The sequence below is a fragment of the Oncorhynchus nerka genome, linkage group LG17 (assembly GCF_034236695.1).
Source record: "Oncorhynchus nerka isolate Pitt River linkage group LG17, Oner_Uvic_2.0, whole genome shotgun sequence".
NCBI lineage: Eukaryota > Metazoa > Chordata > Actinopteri > Salmoniformes > Salmonidae > Oncorhynchus > Oncorhynchus nerka.
In genome coordinates this window covers 22,074,795-22,093,974 of record NC_088412.1, presented here as the reverse complement: position 1 = coordinate 22,093,974, position 19,180 = coordinate 22,074,795, and the positions used below count along the sequence as shown (strand labels likewise).

At 41.6% G+C, this 19,180-nt stretch overlaps 1 protein-coding gene across 4 annotated transcripts; it reads left to right on the top strand.

Moving 5' to 3' along the window:
* Positions 1-613: 613 nt before the first annotated feature.
* LOC115144885 (methyl-CpG-binding domain protein 3-like) lies at positions 614-9,684 on the top strand. 4 transcript variants are annotated; one of them, XM_029685990.2, is made up of 7 exons: positions 614-718; positions 4,181-4,340; positions 4,590-4,727; positions 4,855-4,945; positions 5,575-5,752; positions 5,916-6,059; positions 7,726-9,684. In XM_029685990.2, exons 1-6 carry the CDS (start codon positions 705-707, stop codon positions 6,052-6,054), a joined length of 720 nt encoding a protein of 239 aa, XP_029541850.1. In that variant the 5' UTR covers positions 614-704; the 3' UTR covers positions 6,055-6,059; positions 7,726-9,684. The 4 variants fall into 4 exon arrangements, with proteins under 4 accessions (XP_029541850.1, XP_029541847.1, XP_029541846.1 ...); XM_029685987.2 differs by lacking the exons at positions 614-718; positions 7,726-9,684 and adding exons at positions 1,529-1,825; positions 7,085-7,171; XM_029685986.2 differs by lacking the exon at positions 614-718 and adding an exon at positions 1,530-1,825.
* The last annotated feature ends 9,496 nt before the right edge of the window (positions 9,685-19,180 follow it).

Genomic DNA, 19,180 nt, shown 5'->3' with positions numbered 1-19,180 from the left:
GCATTCTGTCGGGTTGCATCACCACCTTGTATGGCAACTGCTCCGCCTTCAACTGCATGGCTCTCCAGAGGGTGGTGTGGACAGCTCAACGCATCACTGGGCCACGCTGCCTGATGCACACTATATCACACAAAACGCACACACAAGCTATCTCACACGCACACACCTTATGCTCAGGAAAACATTTAGTTACACACGCACACACTTTTACAGCCAACACTGCTGTCCCATGTTGTTCCATGTTATAGAAACATTAAACCACTCACTTCCCGTTTCACACAAATGCTGTATCACCTTCATAGCTTATTCTAACTCTAGATATAGTTTACCTTGTAAATTCCCCGGTGTACATATGTATAGATTGCATTTTGACTGCTGGAGTGCTATTTGAGTTGTTAATTGGATTCGTACCGCCATTCTTGATGTCTTGCCTTTTTTATTTTGTAGTATTGTTTGACATTTGACTGCATTGTTATGAGCTAGTAACAAGCATTTCGCTGCACCTGCTAAACAGTGTACGCGACCAGTAAACTTTGATTTAATTAGATTTTTTATTACCAGTCAGGTTTAAACTGGGAACGATTCTGTCTTTGAGCGGATAATGTCTTTCATTTCTATCATCGAAGGGGGAGGGGAATGAAAGAGGAGAAGGTAGAAGGGATTTAACACAGACTGAAAAGAGAGAAACCGAGATAGTATGCGAGATGGACAAAAACGAGTAAGTAACCAAAAAAGAAGACGAATACCAAGCTATATTTCTGCTTTTCCTGTCTGTGACATAAAATATGTTATGTTAGCAAAGAATTGTTGCACAATATATTTTTTTCATCGAGGGGTTTAGGTTCTCGTGTGGGAGGCGTTTCGGTGGTCTCGAGTGTCTGCAAACCATAACTGTAGGCAGTGTTATGGGATTCCAAATGTAGTTACACGCTGTTCTTTCTTATTGGTGTTGCAGTGTTTTAACTTTTCTGAAAAGCAATGCATTTATTCAAAATAGGACGAGTAATTCGTTATTATTAGTTAGTACCAGTTATTCTCCTTCAAATGCAGTCATAGGTAGGCCTATATAATTCGTGAGATATCTAATAGTTTTATACCTAATATTTGCAGACAACTCCTATAATTAACGTCGGCCTAGCTAGCTAATCAAAACTCCATTAAATTATTGTATTGCCTAGGCCTACTTTGTCCAATGACTGAATAAAAAGTGAGCATTGTCGTGATGAAAACGACTCCCACTGCATTCTCGAATTTCACCTATAGTCAGTGACATAAATCTTTGCCTAAATTATCTCCATTGTTGACGTTGTGAAATCATATTATGGTCATCTGTAGATATTTTGGGGATATATAATGCACAACGTTTGGAGCTAAATTGTGTGACATGCGGTAGTCTACTGCACGCGACAAATCAATGATTTATGTCATCGGATCAGGATGCAATAATGTGTAGTCTACATGTATTGCGGATGTAGCTCTCATTGGCAGACCGGTAGTGATGTGGCTGAGGTTACGGCGGAGGGATATTATTTCTGTACGACAAAGAAATACGGTAAATCGGGAGAGAGAGAACCATGATAAGTGTGTGAGCCGAGATGTATGTCACATAGTAAGCCTAATGGACTTATTTGTATAAAACACGAATTTTAACCCCAAATATAATAACGTTAGGAGCAATCACTGAACACTTCAACGGAATTAAACTCTGGGAGAACATGGAGAAGAAACGGTGGGATTGCTCGGCTCTCCCCAAGGGCTGGCAAATTGAAGAAGTGACCAGAAAGTCGGGTTTGTCTGCGGGGAAAAGCGATGTCTATTATTATAGGTACTGAGCGGGCAGTATTTCAAGACGGCTAGGGCTGAATGGGTTTACTTGAGGGAGAGGGGGGTGACCAGGAGACAGGAGGGGTGTAGCCGATATTAGGCTACTCTTATAAATTGTTGGATATGGAGCTTGTAAACCAATGTTTAGCCTATGTAGGCCTAACAGCCTGTCAATCAGCTAGGGAGCAGGCTTAAATGCAACAATTTTAGGCTATTGAATGATCGCATTCCAAATAGCCTTGCCTGAATCTAGGTCCATGCTATAACCTATATATAGCCAAGTCTTACCCTTTTATATGACCGGAGCAACAACCAAGAAACCATAAGCTATTCTTTTTTTAGCCGAGGTAAGGAAGAAGAAGAGGAGGAGCAGAGGCGAGAAAGGGGGGAGGCGGGTCGGTTGTATAGTTTGTGGTAGGCTACCATATACCGAATTTTCATTCTGTGGTGTGATGCACGCACGAAACTCGCAATTGTTGTCTACATTTTTTTACATGAATTATCAGCAAGCACGAACGTTTCCATACTTTAGTAATCATTCAAAGTTTTCCATTTTTAGAAAATCATCGTGCATCAAAATAAACTGCATTAATATGCCTACTTATTTGAAATATATATGCTGCAAAGTCTGTTCGTTAAGGCGTCAACTTACTTCAGTTCAGCTGGCGCTAGCTGAACCGAACGAGTGTGCTCGCATACTCACTTAAAAGACAATTGGCTTGAAAAACGAGTGTCAATAGTACTGTTTGTCCTTTTTGAGACGCTGTAGCCACTATACGTTTCGAAATATTTATAACTAATCAAAGGTAACTCAATATATCTGTCATTCATTTTGACATTTTGACGAGCTTAGTTGTTAAATGTTAGGCTTACATTTAACTAAAATATATTTGCTGCAGTACTTTTCAATGACAACAAATACTTCATTGAAGAATCCCTACTGTTGACCAATCACTGACGAAGGGGCGTAGACTTCAGCTCCGTTTTTCGGCTTCCCTCCAGAAAAAAATGTAATGTAAACAAACAGCCGAAAAAACCCTCAGCAAAGTCAAAAACGTAACAAAATGTCGTCATAATATGTGCGCGAACTGTTTCGGCGGAGAATCATGCAGACACCTTTAGAGATGTTGATGGCCGGGTGCCAATATAATATCAGCACCGGCTTTTGTGGCATTATCACTTGTGTACAAGAGGATTACCAATGTAACCGATGTGAAATGGCTAGCTAGTTAGCGGTGGTGCGGACGGAAGCTATACTGTTACACCAACATTAAAATAATAGACATATTTTCATTAAAACCTTTTTATTTTTATGAATTTATTCATACTATTTCATAATTCCACGAGATCTAGTCCCAAAACAAATCTAGGGTTGCTACCCAAGCCGGCTGGTCATTAGTTCTACCTGTTCAGTTGCCAGAGACTCATTAAGTCTTCCTGTTCTAAATCTATGGACATGACCCAGTCGTTTGTTCCAAAAAAATTCCATTGCAATGATGGCTGGCTACGTTCTTATCCCTTGCTTGCTTGCTAGCTAGCCAATTTAAGCTTGTTACTCACCAAACATGGAGTTTCACTGAGAAACTCTCTCTGTTTACTCCCGTTATGGCTGCCATGTACTTTCAAAAAGGTCTGCCCCATAGAAATGGATACTCTTTGCTATAATAACCATTTATATTACTAATTTACCAAGGCCTCTGTCCACTGATTAAAGATGCAGATTCAATTGGGCCTGCCGTTCTGCCCACTTTGTCTAGGACCAGTGAACATTAACTCTGAAACAATGTTTTCAATTGAACTTTAGGAAATGTTGCAAAATGTATTGCACTTGATCACCCTGTTACATTGTATCCCAATAGTTGATCCCTACTACTCCTTATTGAACATATAAGTTATTTCAGTTAAGCCATCTTAAACTCTAAGGTCTATCATTTAAATGGCGAATTGGTTATACATTTGGGAATATGCTGCAATACATGAAAACTTATTCTACTGCTTAAATAGTTTTACAATTAGCTACACACATTAAATCGGTCATAAAAATATGGATTGTTAAATACATGAATGAAATGCTAATGCAAAGACTCATTGTTCACACTCTGATTCCATACCATTATACATTAATAATCTGATGTCTGTGAATAGTTCATCCGTCTGTAGTCTCCTTTGCGGTTTTGGCTCTTGCATGATTGTTTTACATTTTCTCATATCTACAGTTTGTTTGCAGCATAAAATGTGTTTGTTGCAGATTGTTTGTTGCTTTCCTGATCTATCTTGCTACTTTTCTCCTTTTGCTATCCCCCGGTCAGTTGTCCATATCCTCACACTGTGGTTTGTTGTCCTTTACCTCTCCTAGTCCAACCGGGAAGAAGTTTCGGAGCAAGCCTCAGCTGGCTCGTTACCTTGGCAACCAGATGGACCTCAGCTCCTTCGACTTCCGCACGGGGAAGATGCTCATGAGTAAACTGAACAAGAACAGACAGAGACTCCGCTATGACAACAACAATCAGACCAAGGTGAGAGGGCTGTCTCCTGAAATTAATATTTCCATACATGTTGGACACACTCTTCTAAATGACTTCACACTTATTTGCTGTCAAACCAGCAGTTAGAAATTAGAATGCTGAAAAACGTGTTTTAAGGCTTTCCCCAGGTGCAAAGGATAACTGACATATATCTAGCATTATCTAGTATTTGAGGAACATCTCTGTGGCTACGTAGTGTTGGTTGTCACTGTCAGCTGTTTATTTGTGCGTGTCTTCCAGGGCAAGCCAGACCTGAACACATCACTTCCCGTCAGACAGACTGCTTCCATCTTTAAGCAGCCTGTCACCAAGGTTACCAACCACCCCAGCAACAAAGTCAAGACTGATCCACAGAAAGCTGTGGACCAGCCAAAACAGGTAAACACAGCCATTAGCCTGTATGGTGAAACTGCAGTTACATTGGGTTATATGCTTTTCTTCCTGAAGGTTATTTTGACTAAGGAGATACCAAAACTAAATGAATGTGCATTTGTTTTGTCCACAGCTTTTCTGGGAGAAGAAGCTTGGTGGTCTCAATGCGTTTGACATCGCAGAGGAGCTAGTGAAGACAATGGACCTGCCTAAAGGTCTGCAAGGTAAGAGAAAGGGCCATGTACATTGAGAGTACAAAACATTAGGAACTGACCATGTGAATCTACATGAAGGCTATAATCCCTTATTGATGTCACAGTACCCCACCGCACATTGACACGGTACCCCCGCACATTGACCCGGTACCCCAATAGCCTGTTGTATTTGGCGCATGTGACAAAAACAATTTGATTCGATTTAAATCCACTTCAAACAGTGTAACTGAAGGGGAGGAGACAGGATAAAGAAGGGATTTTAATCCTTGAGGCCATTGAGACATGGATTGTGTATGTGTGCCATTCAGAGTGTATTCAGAGTGTGAATGGGCAAGACAAAATATTTAAGTGTGTTTCAATGGGGTATGGTAGTAGGTGCCAAGCTCACCGGTTTAAGTTTGTCAAGAACTGAAACCCTGCTGGGTTTTTCACACCCAGCCGTTTCCAGTGTGTGTCAAGAATGTTCCACCACCCAACGGACATCCAGCCAATTCATCACAACGGTGGGAAGCATTGGAGTAAACGTGGACCAGTATCATGTCCTAATCTTTTTGTACACCGTCTATAATCCCCATTTCCCATTACATTTTTGAATGTCTTCTCACTTCTGTGATTGTGAACACCTGTCTGTCCTACAGGAGTTGGACCTGGATGTACAGACAAGACTCTACTGTCAGCGATAGCCAGCGCCCTGCACACTAGTGCAGCCCCTATCACCGGTCAGCTGTCTGCAGCCGTGGAGAAGAACCCAGGGGTGTGGCTCAACACGACTCAGCCCCTCTGCAAGGCTTTCATAGTCACTGACGAGGACATCAGGTACATACAGGAGAGGACATGAGCTCCAGAGTCATATTAGTGCTATGAATAATTTAATCTGTGTAATTAAGAGCTGATTTTTTTTCCCCATGCTATTTAGCTAAATTGCAGTCCATATTTCTAACAGTTGTTTTTGTATGTTATCTCATCATGGTGAGTGCAGGAAGCAGGAAGAGCTGGTGTACAGTGTGAGGAAGAAGCTGGAGGAGGCTCTAATGGCGGACATGTTGGCTCATGTGCAGGAAGCAGCCAGTGAGGGCGACTCACTCAATGAAGGCAATGATGACATGGAGACTGTATAGCAGAGGTAGGCTACCGTTCAGCGAGACTGTATAACAGAGGTAGGCTACTGTTCAGAGAGACTGTATAGCAGAGGTAGGCTACCATTCAGAGATACTGTATAGCAGAGGTAGGCTACTGTTCAGAGAGACTGTATAGCAGAGGTAGGCTACCGTTCAGCGAGACTGTATAACAGAGGTAGGCTACTGTTCAGAGAGACTGTATAGCAGAGGTAGGCTACCATTCAGAGAGACTGTATAGCAGAGGTAGGCTACTGTTCAGAGAGACTGTATAGCAGAGGTAGGCTACTGTTCAGAGACTGTATAGCAGAGGTAGGCCACTGTTCAGAGAGACTGTATAGCAGAGGTAGGCCACTGTTCAGAGAGACTGTATAGCAGAGGTAGGCCACTGTTCAGAGAGACTGTATAGCAGAGGTAGGCTACTGTTCAGAGAGACTTTATAGCAGAGGCAGGCTACTGTTGAGAGAGACTGTATAGCAGAGGCAGGCTACTGTTCAGAGAGACTGTATAGCAGAGGTAGGCTACTGTTCAGAGAGACTGTATAGCAGAGGCAGGCTACTGTTCAGAGAGACTGTATAGCAGAGGCAGGCTACTGTTCAGAGAGACTGTATAGCAGAGGCAGGCTACTGTTCAGAGAGACTGTATAGCAGAGGCAGGCTACTGTTCAGAGACTGTATAACAGAGATAGGCTACTGTTCAGAGAGACTGTATAGCAGAGGTAGGCTACTGTTCAGAGAGACTGTAGAGCAGAGGTAGGCTACTGTTCAGAGAGACTGTAGAGTAGCGAGGTAGGCCACAGTGTCAGTGTTGTTGAAAGATGAGAGAGACCTTGCAGACTGTCGAAAAATAGGAATAAATCCAATGCTGATGATGGCTTGATGCCAAAACATTTGTGCTCTTTTTCACCTTTAATTTATGCATTTTTCTGCACAACAAACTTTTAGGCATCATGATGCAGAAAATAAAACATCTATATTTTTGCATTTTTTGGATGTGTTCCTTTTTCTTATTTTTGACCTTTTTATTTTGACAGGGAGTCGATGCTGAGACCAAGGTCTCTTTCCAGATGATCTATGTTTAGCACAACAATACACATGAAAATACAATCAAAATCCTATTTTTCGAGAGTGTCGGGGTCTCCATCTCTTCCAGTATTTTGAGAACGGACACTATTTGGTTTAAAAGGACCTTTAAAGTGCGTAGACGGCCAGCCTCCTGTTGTTGATATGCTGCTACTGTTTACTATCTATGCTGTTGCCTAGTCACTTTACCTATACCTATATGTACATATCTACTGCCATTACCTCGTACCCCTGCACATGGACTCGGTACTGGAACCCCGTGTATATAGCCAAGTTACCGTAACTCATTGTGTATTTATTCCTCATGTTTTTATTTTTCAACTTTTATCTCTGCATTGTTGGAAGTAAACATTCCACTGTAGGTCTACACCTGTACACAATTGTATTTTATCTGTAAAATGAGAGGGTTTTTTAGGCTTCCACAGCATTTATGGGCTTCCCCCAGTTTCTCAACAGATGTCAGTATTTTAATTTCAGAGCTGCAAATCATGCTACCCAAGGGATATGATATGACACATTTATAATTTGATTTACAATCTGTATTATTTGTTTAGCTATTTCAACAAACGTCTGTCTTCATCCTCTCTTCCAGGGAGATGGGGTGTTATAGAGTAGTCTGGATGGGTTTTTCAACTCCTTGTCAAATGACAATGAAACCAGGAACCCTGTACCAATCCAACCAAAAGAACTGCCCACTTTCTGCCCATCCCCTTCCACGTGCTACCCCTCTGAAGCTCTGCCTACCTACTGTCCACCTCGTCCACTGTTTTGCCTCTTCTGGCACCAGCCCCATGAAAGTACTTGGACTCAGGAATTCTGAATCAAATGGATTATTAGCTAAATTATCTTTCTTTTGAAAAAGATAGCATGAAATAAAATGTTGGCAGGGCAGAGTGAAAGAGATTGGTTTCGTACAGTATGATGAATTGAGTGTTCGATGATGTAGTCTTTTTGTTTTGGAAGACATTTTATGGATTTACTGAATGTGAGTTATATATTGTGACGATCATGTCAACCCACCCCAAAACAGGTTTTAAATTCATTGGGATATTTTGAATTAGAAGTGAATTCTGTTTTTTCCCATGGGTTTTTCTTTCTGGGTGTCTAATGCACTCCATGGGGATAGATGGACCCTATTTTAATGGTACTTTGGCTTATTTTACAGGGCTATGTGAGAGGCTTTGGTGAGAGGGAACAAGATTCTTGCCTAAATGATGATAATGTGGCAGGTAGCCTAGGGGTTAAGGGCGTTGGGCCAGTAACCGAAAGGTCACTGATTCAAATCCCCGAGCCGATGAAAAATCTTCCCATGTGCCCTTGAGCAAGGCACTTAACCCTAGTTGCTCTGGATAAGAGTGTCTGCTAAATGACTAACATGTCAATTATGCACTCTAAATTCTAACGCTTGTGTTAATCACAGGAGAGAGTATTAGTGAAAAATCATTGCATCGTGTTCTCAAGAAAATATCCTTATTGTTGTAATGTAGTCCATATAAACCCCTTACCCAGTACTTATGAGTCAGGCCATACTGTTCTGAGTTATAATGGGTACAACAGTTGAGTCAGGCCATACTGTACTGAGTTATAATGGGTACAACAGTTATGAGTCAGGCCAAACTGTACTGAGTTATAATGGGTACAACAGTTATGAGTCAGGCCATACTGTACTGAGTTATAATGGGTACAACAGTTATAAGTCAGGCCATACTGTACTGAGTTATAATGGGTACAACAGTTATGAGTCAGGCCATACTGTACTGAGTTATAATGGGTACAACAGTGATGAGTCAGGCCATACTGTACTGAGTTATAATGGGTACAACAGTGATGAGTCAGGCCATACTGTACTGAGTTATAATGGGTACAACAGTTATAAGTCAGGCCATACTGTACTGAGTTATAATGGGTACAACAGTTATGAGTCAGGCCATACTGTACTGAGTTATAATGGGTACAACAGTTATGAGTCAGGCCGTACTGTACTGAGTTATAATGGGTACAACAGTTATGAGTCAGGCCATACTGTACTGAGTTATAATGGGTACAACAGTTATGAGTCAGGCCATACTGTACTGAGTTATAATGGGTACAACAGTTATGTAGAATGGACCCTCTGTCACGTGGATCCTCTGCTACATGTTGTAGATTTTGTTACGTTTAACACTCTCTGTATAGGTGCTCACAGAAGTTGTTGGTTTAATGTTGGTGTTTCTAGCCAATGCACATTTTTCCCATGGCCATGACTTCAGTCAACATATTTTTTTAATGTTTCCAATAATGTGTCAATGCCACCACAACACATGCTGCCTCCTTGTTATCTTGTTCACTGGGTGCCAGACAGTAAGCTAAGATTTTTTTTGTTTGAATAAAGGTGAAGATTCTCAGTGTTGAGAAAATGAAATGAGCTTTGAACATTTACCTACATTTCTCAAAGTTTGATGTATGTATGAAATGTCAAGCTCAATGCGATCCCTATCCCACATCAGCAGGCTGACTGCTGAACTGATTTGGATTGTGTTACTGAATAAAATGTATCTGTATTTCAACAGTAGTACAGTTTCTTTGTCGGTGATTGGTTCAATGTCTATATATATACTGATGACATACTTGATACTCCAATGTCTTGTGTATCATTTGAATACTACAGGCGTTCCTGCAGTGCTGACAGGCCTCCACAGCTCAGGGTTAACTGCTGCTGTGAATGAGACCATAGAAGAGAAAGTGCTTGTATATCCTTCCATCTCAATCACCTCCTTGAGATGAACTGAGGTTTTCATTTCAACCTGTCAGACCAGTGCTTGGACACATGATAGAAGGGGAAGAGGACACAAACTGTTTTAGACCTCTGCCTGTTGAAGTGACTTAGGAGTCTATCTACTCTGGACTTGGTCAGGGCCTTTGCAGACAGAGGCTTCATGTCTGAGAAAGCAAAAAAAAAACGATTATGATTGGAACTATTGAGTTGTACACCAAGGTAAGCGTTTGATCCGGCATATCTGACTAGCTGAGTAGACTTCATTTATTGACAGTTTGTTTTCACTGACGTGTTCTTGGTAGAAATGGATTTGATGTCATGTTGTCATTGTGAAACCCAACCCTGTTAGTTAATTGTTATAGATTTGATATCATGTTGTCATTGTGAAACCCAACCCTGTTAGTTCATTGTTATTGATTTGATATCATGTTGTCATTGTGAAACCCAACCCTGTTAGTTCATTGTTATTGATTTGATATCATGTTGTCATTGTGAAACTCAACCCTGTTAGTTCATTGTTATTGATTTGATATCATGTTGTCATTGTGAAACCCAACCCTGTTAGTTCATTGTTATTGATTTGATATCATGTTGTCATTGTGAAACCCAACCCTGTTAGTTCATTGTTATTGATTTGATATCATGTTGTCATTGTGAAACCCAACCCTGTTAGTTCATTGTTATTGATTTGATATCATGTTGTCATTGTGAAACCCAACCCTGTTAGTTCATTGTTATTGATTTGATATCATGTTGTCATTGTGAAACCCAACCCTGTTAGTTCATTGTTATTGATTTGATATCATGTTGTCATTGTGAAACCCAACCCTGTTAGTTCATTGTTATTGATTTGATATCATGTTGTCATTGTGAAACTCAACCCTGTTAGTTCATTGTTATTGATTTCTGTGCGCATATGTGAAGTTGCAAAGACATGTTGGACATTTCTGTCCATTACTGTGAGTCAGTTTGGATCAGCTAATGTATGTTGGCCTACATGTCATAACATGTCAATATCGTGATAGAAAGGCACATAACTGCTGTATAAGCTCATGCTCAACGGGTTGGCAATGATCCACATTGTATGTGGTGCACAGGATCTTGTGCCAGGAGGTTGTCATTACGAGGATAGCTGGGATGATTGAAAAGATGAGTAATCCGAGCTGAGAGAAAAGGATGACAGACGTTCATTTTTAACGGCAGTTAAGAGTGTTTTATGTTAATGGGAGACTGTAGAGACTATATAGCAGAGGTAGGCTACTGTTCAGAGAGACTGTATAGCAGAGGTAGGCTACTGTTCAGAGAGACTGTATAGCAGAGGTTGGCTACTGTTCAGAGAGACTTTATAGCAGAGGTAGGCTACTGTTCAGAGAGACTGTATAGCAGAGGTTGGCTACTGTTCAGAGAGACTTTATAGCAGAGGTAGGCTACTGTTCAGAGAGACTGTATAGCAGAGGTTGGCTACTGTTCAGAGAGACTTTATAGCAGAGGTTGGCTACTGTTCAGAGAGACTGTATAGCAGAGGTTGGCTACTGTTCAGAGAGACTGTATAGCAGAGGTAGGCCACTGTTCAGAGAGACTGTATAGCAGAGGTTGGCTACTGTTCAGAGAGACTTTATAGCAGAGGTTGGCTACTGTTCAGAGAGACTGTATAGCAGAGGTAGGCTACTGTTCAGAGAGACTGTATAGCAGAGGTTGGCTACTGTTCAGAGAGACTGTATAGCAGAGGTAGGCTACTGTTCAGAGAGACTGTATAGCAGAGGTTGGCTACTGTTCAGAGAGACTGTATAGCAGAGGTTGGCTACTGTTCAGAGAGACTGTATAGCAGAGGTAGGCTACTGTTCAGAGAGACTGTATAGCAGAGGTTGGCTACTGTTCAGAGAGACTGTATAGCAGAGGTAGGCTACTGTTCAGAGAGACTGTATAGCAGAGGTAGGCTACTGTTCAGAGAGACTGTATAGCAGAGGTTGGCTACTGTTCAGAGAGACTGTATAGCAGAGGTAGGCTACTGTTCAGAGAGACTGTATAGCAGAGGTTGGCTACTGTTCAGAGAGACTGTATAGCAGAGGTAGGCTACTGTTCAGAGAGACTGTATAGCAGAGATAGGCTACTGTTCAGAGAGACTTTATAGCAGAGGTAGGCTACTGTTCAGAGAGACTGTATAGCAGAGGTTGGCTACTGTTCAGAGAGACTGTATAGCAGAGGTAGGCTACTGTTCAGAGAGACTTTATAGCAGAGGTAGGCTACTGTTCAGAGAGACTGTATAGCAGAGGTAGGCTACTGTTCAGAGAGACTGTATAGCAGAGGTAGGCTACTGTTCAGAGAGACTTTATAGCAGAGGTAGGCTACTGTTCAGAGAGACTGTATAGCAGAGGTAGGCTACTGTTCAGAGAGACTGTATAGCAGAGGTAGGCTACTGTTCAGAGAGACTGTATAGCAGAGGTAGGCTACTGTTCAGAGAGACTGTATAGCAGAGGTAGGCTACTGTTCAGAGAGACTGTATAGCAGAGGTTGGCTACTGTTCAGAGAGACTGTATAGCAGAGGTAGGCTACTGTTCAGAGAGACTGTATAGCAGAGGTTGGCTACTGTTCAGAGAGACTGTATAGCAGAGGTAGGCTACTGTTCAGAGAGACTGTATAGCAGAGATAGGCTACTGTTCAGAGAGACTTTATAGCAGAGGTAGGCTACTGTTCAGAGAGACTGTATAGCAGAGGTTGGCTACTGTTCAGAGAGACTGTATAGCAGAGGTAGGCTACTGTTCAGAGAGACTTTATAGCAGAGGTAGGCTACTGTTCAGAGAGACTGTATAGCAGAGGTAGGCTACTGTTCAGAGAGACTTTATAGCAGAGGTAGGCTACTGTTCAGAGAGACTGTATAGCAGAGGTAGGCTACTGTTCAGAGAGACTGTATAGCAGAGGTAGGCTACTGTTCAGAGAGACTTTATAGCAGAGGTAGGCTACTGTTCAGAGAGACTGTATAGCAGAGGTAGGCTACTGTTCAGAGAGACTGTATAGCAGAGGTAGGCTACTGTTCAGAGAGACTGTATAGCAGAGGTAGGCTACTGTTCAGAGAGACTGTATAGCAGAGGTAGGCTACTGTTCAGAGAGACTGTATAGCAGAGGTAGGCTACTGTTCAGAGAGACTATATAGCTTTATGGCTTGATGCCTAAACATTTGTGCTCTGTTTTTCACCTTTAATTTACGCAACTTTTAGGCATCATGATGCAGAAAATAAAACATCTATATTTTTGCATTTTTTGGATGTGTTCCTTTTTCTTATTTTTGACCTTTTTATTTTGACAGGGAGTCGATGCTGAGACCAAGGTCTCTTTCCAGATGATCTATGTTTAGCACAACAATACACATGAAAATACAATCAAAATCCTATTTTTCGAGAGTGTCGGTGTCTCCATCTCTTCCAGTATTCTCATTTTGAGAACGGACAATGGCCGACAAATGTCTTGCTTGGGTGGCACCTGGCAGTGTAACAGGGAAAGGCACATAGAGTAATAGCAGACTGTAGAGTTGATAGTGTCCTGTGGGATGTCAAATGATCCACTCCAATTTCTACTCTGCAGCCGTGTGTTGGACCACTGGCTGTTGGGTCTGTCCACCTAGTGTAAACATTAGTATAGGAAATCCCCCTCAATGCACGCTCACTTCTTCACTAGGTGTCCTCTTATTCAATAAGCTCAACGTTTGTGATAATGTGTATTTCTGTAACAGGGTGCTCGTGTGTGGTTGCCTGACCCAGAGGCAGTGTGGGTATCAGCCAAGCTCCTCAAGGACTACAACCCTGGAGGCGAGAATGTACTTCTGCAGATCAGCGCATACGCACAGTCAACAGCTAGATGTGTTGTTAGTCGCTCTTGATAAGCGTCGCAGGTGGCTGGTGGCACCTTAATTGAGGAGGACGGGCTCATAGTAATGGCTGGAATGGAATGAATGGTATCACACGTGTGTTTGATACCACTCCATTCCGCACATTATTATGAGCTGTCCTCCCCTCACCAGCCTCCTGTGATAACCATCTGCTAATGTCAAATATTTCATGTGCCACCCTCATCCACCCCTCTCTCAAGGATGTGCAGTACCCAGTGGTGCCTCCCTCCGGCCTCCCCCCTCTGGGGAACCCTGATATTCTGGAGGGGGAGAATGACCTCACTGCTCTCAGCTTCCTACAAGAGCCTGCTGTTCTTCACAACCTGAGTGTCCTTCCCAACCTGAGTGTGATGAAAGGACATAGTTTCAGAGGAATGGTAGGAATAGGTTGAAGGAGAAAGTGAAAGAGAGAGGGTGTGGGTCTTTCTTCAGATTATGTTTGCCCATAGGACAGATGAAGCTCCTGGTGCTCCTGCCTTTATGGTCATGACCTCATAAAGACATCTTTACTGAGTGTTAAGTTAATTGGAGCAATTTCAATGTAGACTGAGTGTACAAAACATTAGGAACACCTGCTCTTTCCATGACATAGACTGACGTCACTTGTTAAATCCACTTTGATCTGTGTAGATGAAGGGGAGGGGACAGGTTAAAGAAGGATTTTTAAGCCTAGAGACAAAGCCTCAAATCAAATTTTATTTGTCACATACACATGGTTAGCAGATGTTATTGCGAGTGTAGTGAAATGCTTGTGCTTCTAGTTCACACAGTGCAGCAATATCAACAAGTAATCTAACAATTCCACAACAGATACCTAAAACACACACATCTAAGTAAAGGAATGTCATTGCTCGTCCATATATTTATATAAATTATTATCTTATTAAATTATATTTTTGGCCTCATATTTTGGGCATTATTAAAGTGACCACTGATTTCAAGTCTGTATGTAGGCAGCAGCCGCTCTGTGCTAGTGATGGCTGTTTAACAGTCTGATGGCCTCGAGGTTCTGTTTTCAGTCTCTCGGTCCCAGCTTTGATACACCTGTACTGACGTCACCTTCTAGATGGAAGCGGGGTGAACAGGTTGTGGCACCCATCGGGTGCTATAGGTGTCCTGGGGGGCAGGTAGTTTGCCCCCGATGATGCGTTGTGCAGACCGCACCACCCTCTGGAGTGCCCTGCGGTTGAGAGCGGCGCAGTTGCCATACCAGGTGATACAGCCTGACAGGATGCTATCAATTGTGCATCTGTAAAATGTTGTGAGGGTTTTAGGTGACAAGCCACATTTCTTCAGACTCCTGAGTTTGAAGAGGCGCAGTTGCATCGTCTTCACCACACTGTTTGTGTGGGTGGACCATTTCAGTTTGTCCGTGATGTGTACTCTAAGGAGCTTTAATTTTCCATCTTCTCCACTGCTGTCCCGTCGATGTGGATAGGGGGGTGCTCCATCTGCTGTTTCCTGAAGTCCACAATCATCTCCTTTGTTTTGTTAACGTTGAGTGAGAGGTTGTTTTCCTGACACCACACTCCGAGAGCCCTCACCTCCTCCCTTTAGGTCTCGTCGTTGTTGGCTGTCTCGTCGTTATGTGTGCCATTCAGAGTGAACAGGGTATGGTAGTAGGTGCCAGGAGTACCGGTTTGTGTCAAGAACCACAACGCTGCTGGGTTTTTCACACTCAACAGTTTCTCCGTGTGTATCAAGAATGGTTCACCAGCCTCCCGGGTGGCGCAGTGGTTAAGGGCGCTGTACTGCAGCGCCAGCTGTGCCATCAGAGACTCTGGGTTCGCGCCCAGGCTCTGTCGTAACTGGCTGCGACCGGGAGGTCCGTGGGGCGACGCACAATTGGCCTAGCGTCGTCCGGGTTAGGGAGGGCTTGGTCGGTAGGGATGTCTGTTAGAGGAAAATATAGTTTAGATGATCAATTATGTATACATTAATGATTAGAACCATTTATGCTAATACTATTATGTTATGATTTGAAAAGTATGGGTTTTTAGTTGTACTGTTACTGAAAATGTAAGCAGAAATGAATTGTGTCTGTGTCTCCTGGGAAAGTTTAAGAAGGAGGGATAAGATAGTTTTTCAAACAGATAAGAATGTTTTGGTTGGATTCCATTAGTGGAGAGAAGTATATCCTTTAGACAGGTTGGAATGTAGTTTATGAGGGGAGTGAAACTATCTCCAGGACCGAATACTACGCCATTGTAAGGCTGGGAGAGGGTGTGAAACTGATGACGTCATTTTATGTCTTCTTTCTTTAAAATGTAATGTTCTTTGTATTTTGGGTCAGTACTCTCTGGAATTAAACGCTCTTTACCTGGCTTTTAAGACTGGTCTCGATCTACTTCATGCATAATTAATGAACTTACACCTCATTAATGAATAGAAACGAGTGTGAAATTGGTTTTGGCAATTAAAGCAGAGAGGAATCTAAAATTCCTCTATCAATTTGGTCCTTCGAGCCGGATCTAATATATCCCTCTCTGTGCCTGTAGGTAGTACGCTGGAAAATCGTGCACGGACGAGTTTTGACTCGTTTTACTAAAGACCTGACCTCTGAATTGAGGTAAAAATTGAAACAGGCCTGCGTATTATCACAGAGGACAGAGAGGGTGACTAGATTCAAACAAACAATGCTTATCCCAGTCGGCAGCAGGTAAAGTAGCCTTTATTCTCGAATTTGGGAGGGATTATTTAGGATATTTATTGATTAAAATGTTATGAAGGAGTTGAATTTGATCAATAATAGGTGCTTGAATATTCCGAACAAATAAAATGGGTTTCTACCGGGGGTATTAACCAGGATATCGATAAAATGGAAGCAGGTCCGAAATTGACCTGAGGTAAGTGCGCTACCAACAAATAAACTAGAGCTTAATACGGCCTGGTTTTGCAAGCCAAGGATTATTAAGGAGTGATATAGTACGCATTGGAGAATTAGGACGCTTGTTCCGTACAAATAGGATGGCCAATACTTCAATAAACATACCTAAATAAAGTTTTTACCTAATAGTCTATCTGTATATGGGAAACTGACTGTGGAAAGTAGCAGATAGATATGTTAAAACAGGTGAGGATAAATTAGGCTTGGTGAGAAGGCAGGGTAATTCTAGGCGAACAGAATAAATGAACCTGTACAATGCTGAAAGAAATTAATATCAAATGATACGTGATTAGTCTATAGTAGTGAGATTTGAGACATTTTACGTTGAAAGTCCCAAAAGGAATATCCTACGGGTGAAATTTGAATGTCCGATCAAAAGTCTTCTATAGACGTGGTTCACAGGAGAGGTCAACTTAGTCTAGAGAAGTGAGAATTGAGACATTTAACGTTGTCCCAGAAGGAATATCCTATGGGGGAAATGATGTGCGATCAAAAGTCTTCTATGGACGCGGTTCACAGGATGGAAAATACATACTGATTATTTTTAAAGGGACACACACGTAGTCAGAAAGAATAGTAACTAGAAGTAACTAAGTAACGGTAAATTACAAATTTATAGAACTGCACGCACATAGAATTTAAAATTATATAGAAGGGCATAGATAAGTGTTTAAAGACCATAGCTACTAGTAACGGTAAGGAGTAAGAATGGGGAGAAATGCCTCGAAAGAAGCCCCAGAACTGACGGGAGATCGAGCGATGTATGTATGGGGGGGTCTTTCCCGGTTTTTAGTAGTCAGTGTTCTTGATAGTGAAAAGTGATCGTGTGGGTGAGTTAAATGTCAGATTGAACAATGTATCCAGCGGAAAGACGGAACAAGTGACCCCATAGATATATAGATCTTGTAGATTATGGGGAACAACTGAGTTGCTTTTCCGTTGGTCATTTTCAATCAACTCTACAGATTAAGCTATATTTGGGGCGATATTTTAGTTCAAAGTCCTATAGGAATAGGGATTACTGTATATTACTGTAGTGATCGCTATATACGGGTGAAAACTAATATCAGATTGAACGACGAGTGGACGGAGACTCTTGAGACTCGGTCTATTTGTCTTCGGTCAACTCTACAAGTAGGCTGATTTGGAGCGACAATCTTAGTAAAAGTCCTAAAAGAACAGTAATGTATTGTATACGGGTGAGACTTAATGTCAGACTTTAGTAGATGAGGATTCCAATAAAAGAGATATGGGCGTTTAAATTTGGGCTATTTTCTGTTGTCTAGATGTCGGAGTAACAAATACAGATAACTGTGAAAATGGGTATATTTGCGGAGAGTCTCAGTCAATTCCATTGTACTGGTAGGGGAGTGGTGAGCGCGGCAGTCGGTTCCCGTTTAACTAAAATTGATTTTAGATCGTAATCGACCTACTTGCATGTTTTGCCTGAAAAACACGGTCGCTAGTGTTTGCAAAAGATATAACTGAACGGATATTATGTGTTCCAGATAGAATTGATAAAAGAAGTCATTAAAATAACGACGAAACAATTTCGATGTAAAACGCTATTTCGCCCAAAATGATCTGGTGGAATAATGTATTGAGATAGGAGTCGTAATTAAATAGATGTATCATAGAAGAGAGAGAGTTACCTAAAGTTAAATGGGGGGAACTCAATCTGAATAGGGAATATATATTTTACAAAGGCAGGCAGATTTGTGGCTATGGCCAGCAACGGAATTGCTAGACACTCAATGGGGCTATATAGTGCAACGCTTTGGACTATAAATTAGGTAAGAATAGTTGAATCGTAAGAAGTTGTGATTGTTTTTCTGATTATTGATTTTTGGTTAAGGTAACACCAGTGAATTTGAACAAAAAGTAACGTATTCTAAAAATGATCTGATTTCCGTTCTTGTTGCGGGGAACAAATGAAAAGTCTTATCTTAAAGGGACAGTGCACGGTAATCACAGTGGTTTGAGTGTATGACAGTGGAAAAAAATATTGTGGGACGACAATTCGAAGAGAGAAAAATAAGTTACATGATACATCAAGAGATTTAAAACGAACGACGTGAAGGGATCATAAGAATTATTGGGTGTCATTGTAGGAGTAAATGTTTGGGTTAAGGTGATTTCCCTGTTCCCAGAGACAAGGCATTTTTAAGGCGAGCACTCACTAATGCTGGTCTGAGTTGTAATTAGACAAGTGAATAACGTATTGGGAATAGAGTTGTAATTAAAATACTAAGTCAAAGACAAGACAGGTATTTAGAGCAAAATGGATTCTAAATGATAACAAAGAGACAATTATGGTTTATGTCCATCGAAAAGCTTTTATAAAATTGGCGAATTTAGAGATGTTGGTTGGGGTGGTTACTGGATTTCTGACCCTAATTCTTGTATTATTTGTTATTGATGTGATGTGCTGCTTGCATCATACCGTGTTTTAAGAAGTCTGTTACAGATGTGGTGAAGGCTTCAGGCATGATGCCTTTGCTTGATGCTCCAGTTGGAGAGGC

What these genes read in the sequence shown, in the direction of transcription:
- LOC115144885 (XM_029685986.2), top strand. Translation starts at nt 1,716, where the DNA reads ATGGAGAAGAAACGGTGGGATTGCTCGGCTCTCCCCAAGGGCTGGCAA. An exon ending in ACAACAACAATCAGACCAAG is followed by an intron (nt 4,341 to 4,589) that starts GTGAGAGGGCTG and finishes CGTGTCTTCCAG; the next exon opens with GGCAAGCCAGACCTGAACAC. An exon ending in CTGTGGACCAGCCAAAACAG is followed by an intron (nt 4,728 to 4,854) that starts GTAAACACAGCC and finishes TTTTGTCCACAG; the next exon opens with CTTTTCTGGGAGAAGAAGCT.